Source organism: Neurospora tetraspora, assembly GCF_033439725.1.
Source record: "Neurospora tetraspora strain CBS 560.94 chromosome Unknown B0H65scaffold_8, whole genome shotgun sequence".
Taxonomy (NCBI): Eukaryota; Fungi; Ascomycota; class Sordariomycetes; order Sordariales; family Sordariaceae; genus Neurospora; species Neurospora tetraspora.
The window spans coordinates 1,496,673-1,511,145 of record NW_026944390.1 but is presented as its reverse complement, the minus strand read 5'-3'; the positions used below and the strand labels follow the sequence as shown (position 1 = coordinate 1,511,145).

Below are 14,473 nucleotides of genomic sequence, written 5' to 3'. Positions count from 1 at the left end.
AGTAGAAGGTTACCGACAGCTTATCAACAGGTTGTGGACAAGTTGAACCACACCTTACCCGGCTATGTGATGGCACATGCCAGCAGCTGTCGGACCCTTTTGCTTTCCATCTGGTCTTTGGTCTTCCATCCTGTCTCTCATTACACGTAAGAAAGATCCCTTGCCTCTTCCATCTGATGTAAAATTGCTTCCTCTTTTCTTCTTCATCTTTAGTATCTTGATACTTTCGTCAGTACTCTTGGTGCGTTAGCCACCAAACTACATGCGGTCGGTGACAGGTTAAACATTCCCGATAGGCCGTATCCCACCAAGGTCAATCAATCACATTCATCCTAAGACAATAATAATGGGACCAGGAGGAAGACTTGATGCAACTCACTCTTCAGATATGCCAGTTAATACCCCCCAAAAACCACCTTAGCTAGATGTAAATACAGATGGTATAACTAAAAAAAAAAAAAAAAAATTGGGACATGATGATATAGCTAAAAATGGACTGGTACAACATGCATGCTACTGTTCTTCTTTCTTCCTTCTTCTTCTTCTTCGTCTTCTTCGTCTTCAGATTTCCGCCTTCCGCCTTGCGGATTCTATGTGTGTGTCTTTTTCCTTTATCCAAGAACCCCTTTCATGTCCTTCCTATCTTTATCTTCCCTTCCACACCTTCTTCAACTTCCCATACCATACCCTAACTCAAAGCCTATAATCTAGAGCTTAGAGCTTGGACTTGGGAGCCTCGAGAGTGGGGGTAAGGAGATCGCGGAGGTCGTTGGCGGCCTCGTTGAGGTAGTAGCTCATCCTGTCGGAGCCGAGGCCCTTGGAGACGATGTTGAAGTTGAGGCTGTGAAGGTTCACATGTTAGCATTTTCATCCAATGTCATGGGAGAGAAGGAGCGGAGAAACAAACCTGTTCTCGTTAATCATATAAGCAATACCGAATCCCTGGTCAATAACCTGGCTCCATCCGTATCCGTTGAAGAACTCGGAGCTCAGCTGGGAAGTAGACAGGTACCACGAGCTCGAGTATCCGTAGGCGGGGTCCTGGTACAAAGCGGGGACCTCCTGGCCGGGCTCGAGCAGGCGCTTGAGGCCGAACAGGTGGCGGTCGACGCCCTTGCCGTCCGAGGCGGCCGAGATGTACTCAAGGTGGGAGTCGATGGCCTTGCGGAAGAGCTCGACCTTGGTCTTGTCGTCGACGCTCGCGTCGTTGGCGGCCTTGCAGAAGGCCACGCTGGCCTCGCTGACGGAGCGGCACGTCTCAGTGCGGCCCTGCTGGAAGCGGCGGGTGGCGGCCGACTCGTAGGTGGGGCGGTTCTTGCCGTACATCTTGTAGTAGGCCAGCTGGATGATCATCTGCACGAAGGCGTCGGGGGAGCACTTGAACTTCTTGATCAAACCCTTGCCGTAGCCCTGGAAGCCTTGCACGGCGAGCTGGTGCTGGCCGATGACGTTGTTGAAGTCGGTGATGGCCCGGTCGATCTCGGCCTGGACCTCCTTGGTTACGGTGAACTTGATGGCCTCGGGCTCGGGCATGTTGGAGCGCACCGAGGGGTCGGAGAAGTCGAGCTTGTTGTTGAAGATGACGTCGTTGACGAAGTCGTTGAGGCGGTGGGTGGGGGTGCCGTCCATCATGCTGTGCTCGCCCATGAAACCGGAGGTGCCGTTGTCGTTGACGATGAACTGGAGAGGCTTGTCGTACCAGCGGTTCTGGCCGTCACCGTGCCAGTACTGGTGGGCGCGCTCCTCGAGGGTGACGGGGGCGGCATCGTCAAGGCAGACGACGAAGGAAGAAGCCTCAATGGCCTCGAGAGCCTTGGCGTTCTTGGGGTCGGCGGAGAGGAGAGTGGCGCGGGCGTCGGTCCAGACGTCGCGGTTCTCGGAGGTGAGAGCACCAACAGCGGGGGCGCGCGAAGCGGCGAGCTCGTAGACGCGCTTGAAGGCCTGCTCGAGCTCAGTGGTGTTGAGCTGCTTGCCACCAACCTCGTGGTAGATCTTGTAGAACTGGTTCTTGCGGATGACGAGGATGTACTTGTGCTCGTCGGCGCTGAACTTGACAGGGTAGTCGGCGGGCTTGGCAGCAACGCGGCTGGCGTTGAACATCCACTTGTAAGAGTCCATGCAGATGGGGAGCTTCTTCATGTACTCGGGCTCGAGAGTGCCCTGGTCGACCATCTTTTTAAACTCGAGAGCGGCGGTGGTGATGGCAGCGGCGCGCTTGGCGGGGTCGCGGCGGCGGCGGTCATCGCGGTGAGAGTAGAAGTAGCTGACGTAGGGGACAACGGGGTCGCGGTAGGAGAGGTAGGCCGCATCGTTCCACCACTCGGAGAGCCAGTTCTTGTGCTTGGGGTCCTCGCGACGAGCGACGAGCTTCTCCTGGAGCTTGCGACCAGGACCATTGGGGGCAATGAAAGCGTCAATGGCCTTCTTGCTGTTCTCGAGCTCCTGTTGGCTGAGAAGGGGCTTCAGAGACTGGTAGTAGCGGGCAGCCGTCTCCTCGAGGGTAGGGACGGGCAGACGGGGGAGAGACTCCTGGAAGCGGAGCATGGGGCCCTTGGACTTGTCCTCGACATAGCCGGCGGGGAGGGAGCTGTTCTTCCTTGTTTGCGCCATGGCGGAGATTCTCTGAACAGCCGAAGGGAGTCAGTGAGTCGCGTGCGCGCAACAAGGAAGGGAGACCGTTCATGACTTACAAGAGGGGTAAAAGCAGCGGAAGTTGGTTGTCTAAAGAGGTGTCTAAGCGTAGTAGACCGAGCCTCAGATCGCACAATGGAAGCCAACATTACTCAATAACCACGGACGATGGTGGAGCTAAGAAGAAGAAGACGAGGAAGAAACAATAACAAGCAGTGAAGACGGGAAACGGGGAACGGGAGGCGGAAAAGGGAAAAAAAGAGAAAGCTGGGCAGTGAGGCAGACGGGGGGGCGGTGGGTACTTGTATGATGTACACCTTGAGGGCTGCTGCCGACTGCGACTCGGTAGCTCGGAACAAGTGGACACTTTTGGACTTGTCTCGTGGATATTATTTACTCGCGGAGGTGGACTGGATGGCCCATGGGGGAATGGTGGTTGTCAATGGAGACGGGCAAGACGGGGGGACCGGGGCACGGGAGACAAACCACCACCGACATGAAACCTTGGCCGGCGGACTTATTGTACGGTACCTTGAGGGTCTACTTTTGCAGGCCGAGGCTTTGTCTCCAAAACTGGAAGATATAAAATCCAACCAATGCTACCCCCCACTGAGAGCGAGTGAGCCTATACTACGGTATTCTCTGCTCACCATGTCGTCGACTAATGTCCATCTGTTTGTTCAGATCAGATCCCATGATGGTCGTCCTGTGTCCATGATGCTGGTGCTTGATTCCGCAGTCGTGGTACCTGTCTGTTCTCATTCCATCCTATGTACCTGTCTGTGTACCCGTTAGCGGGGACCTTCCGCCCGCACGTTCTTCTCTCCCCCATTTCCCCCATCTTCCGTCTCTTTTTTCTCCAACTGCCCGTTCAGCTGGGATTGGATTGGGAGGAACAAAAAACGTGGGGCAGTTACATATTGCATTCGCTGTCTGGACCGCTGGAATGATATGAGAGGCCGAGCATACGCCGTAGGCTACGTAGAGGACAGAGGTACAATGAACAAAAAAAGTGGATGCGCTTGTCCGAGTGACCGACTGGCTGCCCCATTTACCCCTCGAGCCGAGGCTCAAAAGTAGCCGACGGCATTGACGATTGCCAAGAAACTCTCTCCCCAGGCCCCAGAGTCCCAGACAGGAAGAAGGTTCAACCCCACGTTTTGCCGGTGGTGTGTGGTGGGTGGATGTCTTTCTTCCCTCAACTGAACCCAAATGAGTTCAATCTCAACTGCAGCCTTCATCCGTTCATCGGGATCGAAGTTGATCTTCATCGAATTGGTGCGCGTCAAATGCCAAAAGCTCATCTCATCCATATGTCCGGCTCGTCTTCTTATGCACAGAGCCAGACGAAGTGTGCCTCATCCTTTCTCTCCTGCTGACATCTCAAGTGGTTCCCTTCCGGCTGCTGACAGACTAACATGCTGTCCCACCATCCGTCGTCAATCATCCCTTTCCGCGTCCAGTGTCACTGATCCAGTGTGTGTTGTGATATGGAACAGAAGCCCCAACAAGTCACGTCACTTTTCCACTTCCCTTCAACTTTACCAAGCCGGGCCCGGGGTTGCGGGTTTCTGCGGGTTAGCGGATGCCGGAGATGAGAAAGTCTTTGAGACATATGATTAGTCAGCTGAGGTTCCGCTTAGGGGGAGGAGGCTTTCACATGTCATCCAACTTGGCAACAACACCACAAAGGAACAACCACAGACATCATGTCACAGAAGGCTGCAGGATTTCAAAATTTCGCGAAAGACGGTTTGACGGATGTCAATGTAACGGCACGCGACGCAAGAGCTTATGAGCTTTTTGGAATTCTTGCCGCGCTTACGTTGAGATGCACGTGTTGAACGTTCGCCATTGGAGAATCCCTGCTGTTGATCTGTGAACATCACGGATTGGAAAAAAGCTATCCTATCGAGTATCGTTTCTTAAGTGGCTTTGATTCGGATCCAATACGTGGCTAGGTAATTTCTGTTTCTATTCCTTGTACATCATACATGAGCTTGATCTTTCGTGTAACAACCGAAGAGCTCAGTGTCAATCTTGTGTAGCCGGATAACCGAGCGAAAAACACAACTCCTAATAATCCAATGTTGACGCCTGTAACACAGCGAGAACCAATAGGGAACATGAAAAGAAGAACATTTGGACGGTGATCATTCCGTTCTTTTCACATCGAAATCCACAATGGATGAGTACCGCTACCACGACCACCTACCCACCAACCAACACACGGAGAGCGGAAGCAGCAAGTAATACTTATAGTAGTAACATTATACAACACTTGTACCAATTTCCGCTCGTAGACCGTTACGTGTTTTTCAAACAAACCCGATTCTGGAGGCGACTCATGCCTCGTATGTCTTCAGCTGGCCTTCTGCGCTCAGGGGTTGAACTGATCCAACCGCCGGTGGCGCGTGGAAGCTCATCCGCTGCCCGTCCGTCAACGCCTCTTGGGCCAGCTTGACGCCCTGCTCTCCACCAACCGCAGCGGCCGTCTTGAGCCCTTCTTGGACTTCGCGTACCCGCTTCTTGAATGATAGGCGGTCCAAGAACAGCTGCTGGCGAGCGCGCTCAAGTTCTCGCCTCTCGGCTTGCAAAATAGCCTCCATCTCGTTGAAGTACTTGAGCTTCAACTCCATCTTCTCCAGTGTCACATTCACCGCTGCCGATACGAGACGGGTCATTTCCCTCTCTTCGTGCGAGGCAAGGCCGCCGGCTCTGGCGCCCATGGTTGCGAGCGGGATGTTGGCCAATGCCGATGCCTTGGTTGTTGTGGTGGTTGTGGTCATGGTCGTTGTAGTTGTTGTAGTCTCCTGCCTGATATCCAGCTCCATCGAGTCGCCACTCTTTTCCTTCTCCTTGCCCTTATCCTCCGACTCTGTACTTTCAGCCCCACCCTCAAGCTTGTTGCGCAGTCCTTGCTTGAGAAGCTCTGCTGACTTCCCGGCGGCCGCTGCTGTGCTGGCCGGATCCGCAAGGCTGGCGAGAAATCCAACAACAGACATGACGGGGTTGTCAACTTGACTGAACGGAAGCTGCCCTCCGTGGCTGCCCAGCATTTGCAGTCCAACGGGGGCATCCAGCTTCTCAGATTCCAGGTACTTGTCCTCAATATCCAGCTGCAGGAACTGCAGCACGCACTCCTCGCGCGTCCTTGTTCCGACGTACTCAGCGATCTCACCCCAGTCATCGTCGTACCTCTCGAGCGCCTCCAAAAGCCTGAGAGTCTCGGCATCGCTCCAGGGCGCGTCGCGGTCGAGAATCGAGGTGTATGTCGGGTTCTCCATCCTGGTGTAACTGGCATTGGTTTGGTTGGCTGGAAGGCGGCCTTCCAGGTAGCAACTGGGGCACATGTCGTACTTCGTCTTCGAGTTAACATCGGCCTGTGAGCTGTGGTAGTAGATCCGAGTGCAGTCGATGCCGCAGTTGCAGCAGATGACCTTGGCGATAGGTGCCTTGGTAAGAGCATCGGTTTCCGACGCGCCGTTAGTGGCCGGGGTCTCTCCGTTGGTCTTGTTCAACTTGTTGTTCTTAGCATTGGCCTCGTAGATGTTGCGTCCCAACTCGAGTGTCTGTTCGCTCTTGGGTACAGGTGTGGCGGTAGCCTTCGCTTCGGTGTCCTTGCTGGGCTTTCCTTCGACGAGGGCAGGGTCCGCAGCGGGCTGCCATGGCTGAAGACCACGAGGGGTGTCGACAATGATCTTGAAGTGACCGGTAAATGGGGGGCCGACATGCGATGGCCGCTGGTCGGCATCAACCTGTTCAAGAAGGTCAGCATGGACAAAAGGCTGATAGCGGGAAGCTGTAGAAGCTCACCTGGTAGTTGATAAGACCCCACTGTTCAAGGAAAGCATGGACGCGCATGATGGCGCAAACATCGCCAGCCAAGTTACGTCTGCAGGCTGTGACAGTGAGGTACTCGTATGGGACCAGTCGGTAGGTGTCGATCATGAAGTCGCGATAGTCCTTATATACGGCAGGCGTCTTGCTGCGGTTTCTGTTGTTGAAGAACTCTGGCAGCGCTTTCCTCTCAATGTTGTGAATGGTGTTCCTGTCAAACCAGGTGCTGTAGCTGGGAAGGACGATGGCGTGCGTCTGTGAGATGACATGCTCTCGCGCAGCATTGCCGATCTGCTCTTTTGTTTTGGCGACATCGCCGGAGCCTTCGTTGGCGCTGGCGCTATCGCCATTCTGAGCTGTCTCTTCTTTGGGTGCATCACCCATCTCTTCGTCTTCGGGGGCTGTTACCGCGCCGACGGCCCCTTCGGAGGCATCTAGGGGAGTGGCGGATGCAGCACCGGGAGCCGGCGTGCTGTCATCTTGTTTGATGGTTGGTTCGGGGCCTTCGCCCATCTGTACATCTGAACGCACAACAACCGCAGTGTTAGAGTATGCGCTAAAATACAAGATTGACATGCCGTAGCCAGGGATGATTGGGGGCAAACGCCAGGAATGGGCTTTACCTTCGCTCTGGTTGCCAGTGGTGTTGTCTGGCAAAGGTGGTTGTGCTAAAATAGGATTCGCACTTGGCGACGCACCATTGTTGGGCGTGCCGTAGTTAACGGATCCCTCCTCCATGGCGACGGCGGCTAGGTGGTGGAGGATGAGGTGGGCGACAAACACGCGGCGGCTGCTCTGGGCTTTGGATGATGGAGAGGGAGGGAGTGGATGAAGATTGATGCAATTGATTTGAATGTTCTCCGAGCGCGTTGTGTATGCTAGTAAATCTGCAAAGGACCAATGCCGTATCACAAGGGAATCGAACTCGATGGTTTGCGGCGCAAAAGTGTTGTATTTGCGATGGGTCTTGTCCGGGGAGGGGGGCTGTTCGTGATGTCGTCGCGTTGGAGAAAATGCAACAAATGAATTTCGCGCCTGGCCACGCCGGTGAAGTGAATGGGCCTGCTGAGTTGACAAGCAGGCGTGCCCGCCGCAGCTCACCTTGTTCCGTCTCTTGGCGGAAGAGCTCAGCGAGGAAGGATCGGTCACGTGGAGACACACCAACAAACCAGCCACTCTCCGACTGTGTTTCATCTTACACGAGCCACACTGTGCTCTCCTCTCAGCCACATCTCCCGGGTTTCTCCACACCAGCTGGGCCGTTCCCCGCCAAAAAGTGGCCCGCCCGCTTTTGGCCGAAAGTCGCTGTTGCTGTGCTGAAGCTACAGGGGGGTTGACCTGCTGTAGCGCTGAGTGCTAGCGGCCCCGGACCTGGGGGTCGCCATTGACCACTTTACCTCGGGCCGTCGCAGGCCGTCGTCTAAAGCGTCATTGGCATTGCTCACCCAGTCACCGGGGCGGGTCCCGATCGATCGCCGTCCCCCGTCTTCCGTCTCCCGTCTCCCGTCTCCCATCCGTTCCTTCGTCCCTCCACAGTCTGTCGCCGAGATCAGATCAACTAGGTTCTCTATCCGTCTCCGACAGAACCTCCAGCTCTTCCGCCCACCGAGTCGCCCTCCGGACGCCGTTCCATCCACATACCCAAATCCATACACAATGCTGTCGGCCGGTGCCCGGGCGTTCTCGGCCCTGACTCGTCCCCGGTTCACTACCGCCTCCACTACCCTCAGATCCCCCGCTGCGCTCCGCAGGTTACTGTCCGCCCTCGCCGTCCTCGAGCAAAGAGACGGCAAGCTCAACCAGGGATCCCTCAGCGCCGTCACCGCGGCTGCGAAGCTCGGTGGTCCCATCCATGCTTTCATCGCCGGTAGCAATGTGAAGGCCGTTGCCGAGGAGGCGGCCAAGGTCGAGGGTGTCGAGAAGATCATTGCCGTTGAGAACGGCGCCTACGACAAGGTTGGTGGTTATGCGCCCGGCTGTTGTCAGTGAGTGTGTGCATTGACTTACACGGCGCAATTCGTTGTGTTGAACAGGGCCTCCCCGAGAACTACGCTCCTCTCTTGGTTGAGAACATCAAGAAGGGCGGTTACACCCACATCCTCGCCAGCGCGACCGCTTTCGGCAAGAACCTGATGCCCCGCGTCGCCGCTCTCCTCGACAGCCAGCAGATCTCCGATATCACCGCCGTCGAGTCCGAGAACACCTTTGTGCGCCCCATCTACGCCGGTAACGCCATTGCGACCGTCGAGTCCACCGATCCTATCAAGATCATCACCGTCCGCGGTACCGCTTTCGCCCCTGCCGCTGTTGGCTCCGGCTCCGCTACTGTTGAGGATGGTGTTGACCCCAAGGTTGAGAGCACCACCGAGTGGGTTTCTGAGGACCTTGCCAAGTCGGACCGCCCCGACCTTTCGACCGCTGAGAAGGTTGTCTCTGGTGGCCGCGGTCTCAAGTCCAAGGAGGAGTTCGACAAGATCATGCTCCCCCTTGCTGATTCTCTCGGCGCTGCCGTCGGTGCTTCCCGTGCGGCTGTCGACAGCGGTTATGCCGACAACAGCTTGCAGGTCGGCCAGACCGGCAAGGTGGTTGCTCCTCAGCTCTACCTCGCTGTTGGTATCTCTGGTGCCATCCAGCACTTGGCGGGTATGAAGGACAGCAAGGTCATTGCTGCCATCAACAAGGACCCCGAGGCGCCCATCTTCCAGGTGGCGGATGTTGGCTTGGTCGGTGATTTGTTCGAGAAGGTGCCTGAGCTTACCGAGAAGCTCAAGAGCGCATAATCAATATCTGTGATATGTATGTTGGATGAAATATAAACGAGAAGAATATGTACAAACCTTTTGGCTAAATAGTATACAACAAAAAACACCGGATATCCTACAACCATCTCAACCAGGCAAAGGGTATCTCACCCCAACACGCTCAGCACCTCGTATCTCACCCTAAAACGTTCAACATCTCTCCCGTCCTCGTAAACTTCTCCCTCGAACTCCCCCTCTCCTTCCCCCGTTGCCTCTCTGCCTCATCAATCCTCCTCCACCCCTGCCAATCAACCACCCTCTTCTCATCACCACTCCTCAACACCTCACTCCTCACCCCTTCCCACCCATGCACCTTCCTGTCCACATTCAAGAACGGCGTCCTGCTCACCCAATCCTCAATGATCGCATCAGCCGTCGCAAACGCATTCTCCATCGTCGAAGCAATCACCCCCGTCGGGCCCGTCTTGACCCAACCCGCGCAGTACAAGCCCGGGAAGCTACCGTGCGACATCTCCGCCCCGCGGGTGCGCTCCTCGTGCTGCACGCGGCCGTGGCCGTCGTTGCTGATGATCCCCCGGCGCTCGTCAAAGGGGATGTTGATGTCTGAGAACTCGGGCAGAGGGGTGGACTTGTACCCGATGGATCGGAAGGCTATCGAGGAAGGGAGGGTGAGGGTTTCGCCTGTGGGAAGGGCGTAAGCGTTGGGGTCGAAGGGAGATGGGGAGAGGGTGGTGCGTTCGAAGGTTGTTGAAGCTAGTTGGGTTGATTCGGGAGAGGAAGACGAAGGGGAGAAGGCCTTGGGGGTGAGGCAGAAGTCGAGAGACCACGACTTGGAGGTTTCGGAGGGTGATTGCGAAGTGGCGGTTGTGCCCTTGGCGAGCATCTCCATCAGCCGGCGCGGGGCGCGGGGAAGGGATTTTAGGTCGGTGGGGAGGAGAGAGGTGTCGACGGGGTGGAAGGACACGTCGGAGAGCTTCATCAGCTCGCGGACCTCCTTGATGGTGAAGGCCGCTTGCATGGGTCCTCTTCTGCCGACGACGTGGACCCGCTTTACCCGGCTTTGGGAGAGGGTTTCGAGCGCGTGTGCGGCGATGTCCGTCTTCCGAAGAACGTCAACGTCCTCGAGGAGCATGCGGGCCACGTCCAAGGCTACGTTGCCTTGACCGATGACGACGGCTTCATCGCCTTGGGTGAGATCGGGATTGAGGTTGGCGTGCTCGGGAAGACCGTTGTACCAGCCGACGAACTCGCGGGCGGAGTAGACGCCCTTTAGCTGGTCCTCGCCGGGGATGCCGAGCTTGCGGTCTTGAGCGGCGCCGTAGGCAAAGATGATGGCGTTGTAGTGCCGGAAGAGACTGGCGAGGGGCAAGGTGAGGCCGTCGGGGTGGTCAGACTTGGTGCCGACGGAGACGTTTCCGATGAAATTGAAGTCGGGGGATGAGGCGACTTCCTCGAACTTTTCTTGGCAGTTCTAGATATCGTGTTAGTGCATTTCCTTTCATAAATGAAATTTGGTAAGATGATGGATGAGACAAGTACCTTGACTTCAGGGTGATCCGGAGCAACACCAAATCTGACTAGGCCGAAGGGCACCGGTAGAGACTCGTACATATCCACCTTTGTCCCTTGGATTTTGGCCATAAGCTTATAGGTAGTATAAAACCCAGCCGGGCCGGAGCCAATGACGGCGACCCGGAGGGGATGTTCAGGAGTGGTATGGTGAGCCGGATGCTGAGAGTACATCCGGCGCGGCGCTTGTACTTGCGACGGCCATCTTCCGCGCAAGCCAATTGCCCTGGGCTTTACCCGCGCGACAAAAGCCATTTTCAAGTGTCCAAGCAAATTTGTTGATAAATGATGTAAGGAGACAAACTTGGTGGACATCAATGGCTCATGTTTGTTGCAGCGCAGATCATCTCGGTGGGTAGCCGGGCACGGCGGGAAGGCACGAGGTGACTCGACCGCCCGTGAGTTCGGGTTTTGTGGGTCATCAAATCCGGGGAACGTTCAGATCCTCAGCGGATTTCACGGCACCGACCGGAGTTGCGCACCGCTGACAGCTCCATTAAACAGGGCCCCCAGGACATCATATGGTGCCCCGAGATACACTCATGGGTGCCCAAGTCTCGAATTTCTACCCGCAGTTCAAGATCTCTTCCTCGACCATGTTCCACGAAATGGAAATGGTCAAAAGCCATTGGTCGCTGCGGCTTCCATCCTATGTTGCGACTGGCGCATCCAGCCACCGACGATACGCCGGATACGGGCTGAACGGGTCTGTACCAGGCGATGACAGGGGTTCTCTGAGGGCAACCAAGCCAATTTGGGTGCCCGGGAGCGCGTACCTGCGCGGTTGCCGAGCCAACAAGGCGCCGATAAGCTTCACTCAGCTTCCAGCCTCCCTCTAAAAACGAGCCAAGTTCCGTCGACTTCTTTCCGCAGCGGGGGAGCCGCGGAATGGACTTTGACTTGAGACCCTTGAGGCCAATTAAGCTAGCCCGATTTCTTCGAAAGACATGTCGTCACATGGAACTGGAATGATTGTTCGATAATTCGTCCTTCCGTTGCTGAACCACATCTCTTTCAACATTCGGGTGACCAGCGAATATCCGGTATTTCTCAACACCAAGCCGCCAAAGCAACAGCAGCGCCGTCGCCAAAATGGGGGGCACCGACCAACCCTTCCTGTACGATTACGACCCCGTCAGGTACAGCATCGATGATCGTCTTCCACCCAAACTCTTCGACCCAAAGGCCATCACAAGAGCAAGCTTCGAGAAGCCCAAGCCAAAACCCAAGCCGGATGGCCCGCTTGTCTCATTCAATGTCCATCCAGAGTATGTAACTAAAGAATACATGGTCCCCACTGCACGGGAGGTGGTGATTGTCGATCATGAAATACTTTGACGATGGTGACTGACAATGAACTGCGATCGATCCAGTGCCTATCCCCCTACAGAGCGCACCATCAAGAGTTTCCGGCCCATGGGCCCTAGGTCCAAAAGATGGATCATAAGGATGAGGAATGTTCAGTTGGTCTTTAGGCTGCTTCAATTTCTTGGTGCCGCCGGCTTGCTGGTAATTATGATCATGTTGAACAACATGCAAGAAGTGACCGGCTTGGTCCTCAGGATCGCGGTATGTAAATTGAGATGCTGTTTCTTTCACCAAAGAGAACATACTGACCCTGATTCTCATGTAGCTTGGCGTCGCCATACTTCACACGGCTTATGGCATTTACCACCTCTGGAAGCCTGCCGGTGGACGGGCGCCAATGTCTTCTACTGCCTACCATTTCGGCGTCATTATTGTCGATATTGCCGCTTGTCTAGTCTACGCATATGGAGTTTACGCGGTCCGCAAGCATGGCGCTACGTGGGGTACCCTTCTTCCCGACAAGTCGGTGCTTCAGTACTTCATCCCAGCCGTTCAGTACGGACTCATCGGCGCAGGCGGACTCCATGTTGTTTCCATCGGCATCTCGGTCTTCCTCACCATCCAGTTCTGGCGCATCTGCAAGATGCCGCCAGATATGAACCCCTTGGAGGATAACCTCACCTCACGCGCCCACCAGAGGAACAAGTCCTCGGTCGTTTCCATCTCGACCTACGCCGACGACAATAAGCGGCCTGGCACAGTCGCTGGCAGTCACCGTGACTCCAGCATTCATAACGGTGACGAGCTCGTCCGCCCACGCGGTATTCCCTTTATGCATACTAGGCAGAGCTCAGATCTTTCCGAGCGGTCTTTTGGCAAGCGCGAGTCTCGAGTCACGGTAGACCTCCCGGATCGCCAGTACCAAATCTCACCCGGCAACTCACCACGCCGTTCTATGCCTCCTCGATCTTCCTATCACGGTTCCTACTCCGACCAGGTCCCGTTCGCCAACCAGGGTGCTGCTAACCCCCGCACCAGCTTCGCTTCCGGCCGACCTAGCACCTCGTACAACAACGGCGAGCAGATAACCGCCTCGCCCACCTCCATGTCTCCAACCAAACCACAACAGCCACGTGGCGGCAAGTTCCAAGAAGCCTGGTATACCACCGAGTCACTCTTCAACCGCACCCACGAGCGCAACCGCGCCATGAAGGAAGCCCAAAAGAACGGCGGCGGAAACCGCGCCTACGAAGCCATAACCGATTACTACGACACCCACGACTCCGACGACGATCATCAGCAGCTGCAACAAAACTCATACTCCCCTCCCCCTCCAGCCCGCGACAACCACAAAAAGGGCTACCGAAACAGCCACAAAGATGAGGACGTCAACGATGATGACATCGACCTCGCAGACCTGCACCCCAACCCCTTGCGCTCCAACCCTTCTTCGCCGACCTTGATCATCGACTCGGAGTTGGAGCCCGAAAGGTCAATCACCCCCTTCAGCCGGTTGCGCGAATCAATTCTTCGTCCGCTGAATCTGAACCCGTTGAATATCAAGAAAGTCCGCCAGTCCAAACCACAAAACAACAACCATCTGAAACCGGATAGCCAAGAACCAATGAGAAACCGTGACTCCTCCATCCAGCCCGAGACTTTCTTCTCTTCTGCTGCTGCTGCCGGCGGAGGAGGAGGAGGAGGAAAGCCTTACGATCCTAGTACCTCTGACACGCCTCCGACGCTGCTTGCTGGCCATCCCGATAATAACCGGGTGGTCTCGTCTGGTTACGACCACGATTTTTCGTATGGCGGAGCAGGAGCGGGCAGGCAGAGACTTGTCAGTGGTAAAGTTGCTGAGGAGGGCATGGCTGGTGGGTTTTCGGAGGATATAACGGAGGGAGGGAGGCAGAATAAGAAGAGGCTGACGGTTACGAATGCTTAGTGGGCATGGTAGTAAGTTGGATGCCTACTTACTTGGATGAAAGGAGGGGTGTTTGTGGATGATGGATGGACAAATATGCTGTTGAAATAATGTCGTGATGATAATGGATTTCTCAAGCGGTTTCGCTGTGTTTAGCTAGCAGGTTCTGGAGTTAAAGGGATGGGTTTTCGAGTTCGAAGGCATGATATCACTGTTACGAAAAGTTGAGCGAATGTATATCAACTGAACAAATGGCAGATTCTGTAGCGTCTTGTGTGTCTTGGTAGTTAGGTTGTTCGGTTGTATAAAAGTCGTGAAAGTTCCAATCCAGATAGTCGTTCTATGTCTATACGTTTCCTACAAGTCATAACCATCAAGTCTTTCTCTCTTCCCCATTATCCTTTTAACAACCTGCCTAGCCGTTACGTGCACTCAGTCA

General features: G+C 55.3%; 5 protein-coding genes across 5 annotated transcripts; 2 read left to right on the top strand and 3 right to left on the bottom strand.

Annotated features, from left to right (window-relative positions):
- Window positions 1-703: 703 nt before the first annotated feature.
- On the bottom strand, window positions 704-3,162 carry B0H65DRAFT_315520 (putative carnitine O-acetyltransferase precursor). Its single transcript, XM_062823364.1, has 3 exons — window positions 2,691-3,162; window positions 908-2,622; window positions 704-841 (listed from the first exon to the last, which is right to left on the bottom strand). Exons 1-3 carry the CDS (start codon window positions 2,778-2,780, stop codon window positions 715-717), a joined length of 1,932 nt encoding a protein of 643 aa, XP_062677675.1. The 5' UTR covers window positions 2,781-3,162; the 3' UTR covers window positions 704-714.
- Window positions 3,163-4,976: 1,814 nt separating this feature from the next.
- Window positions 4,977-7,209, bottom strand: B0H65DRAFT_434547 (uncharacterized protein; the record flags this gene model as incomplete). The annotated part of the gene is made up of 3 exons (XM_062825136.1): window positions 4,977-6,389; window positions 6,448-6,992; window positions 7,095-7,209. The coding sequence occupies 3 exons, from the start codon at window positions 7,207-7,209 to the stop codon at window positions 4,977-4,979; spliced, it is 2,073 nt and encodes a 690-aa protein (XP_062677674.1).
- A 574-nt stretch (window positions 7,210-7,783) lies between these two features.
- Window positions 7,784-9,330, top strand: B0H65DRAFT_315455 (uncharacterized protein). The gene is made up of 2 exons (XM_062823363.1): window positions 7,784-8,427; window positions 8,505-9,330. The coding sequence occupies exons 1-2, from the start codon at window positions 8,128-8,130 to the stop codon at window positions 9,249-9,251; spliced, it is 1,047 nt and encodes a 348-aa protein (XP_062677673.1). The 5' UTR covers window positions 7,784-8,127; the 3' UTR covers window positions 9,252-9,330.
- A 78-nt stretch (window positions 9,331-9,408) lies between these two features.
- B0H65DRAFT_552698 (uncharacterized protein) lies at window positions 9,409-11,057 on the bottom strand (the record flags this gene model as incomplete). The annotated part of the gene is made up of 2 exons (XM_062829907.1): window positions 9,409-10,704; window positions 10,773-11,057. 2 exons carry the CDS (start codon window positions 11,055-11,057, stop codon window positions 9,409-9,411), a joined length of 1,581 nt encoding a protein of 526 aa, XP_062677672.1.
- Window positions 11,058-11,440: 383 nt separating this feature from the next.
- Window positions 11,441-14,327, top strand: B0H65DRAFT_502022 (uncharacterized protein). The gene is made up of 3 exons (XM_062827852.1): window positions 11,441-12,070; window positions 12,176-12,371; window positions 12,436-14,327. The coding sequence occupies exons 1-3, from the start codon at window positions 11,895-11,897 to the stop codon at window positions 14,053-14,055; spliced, it is 1,992 nt and encodes a 663-aa protein (XP_062677671.1). The 5' UTR covers window positions 11,441-11,894; the 3' UTR covers window positions 14,056-14,327.
- Window positions 14,328-14,473: the final 146 nt, after the last annotated feature.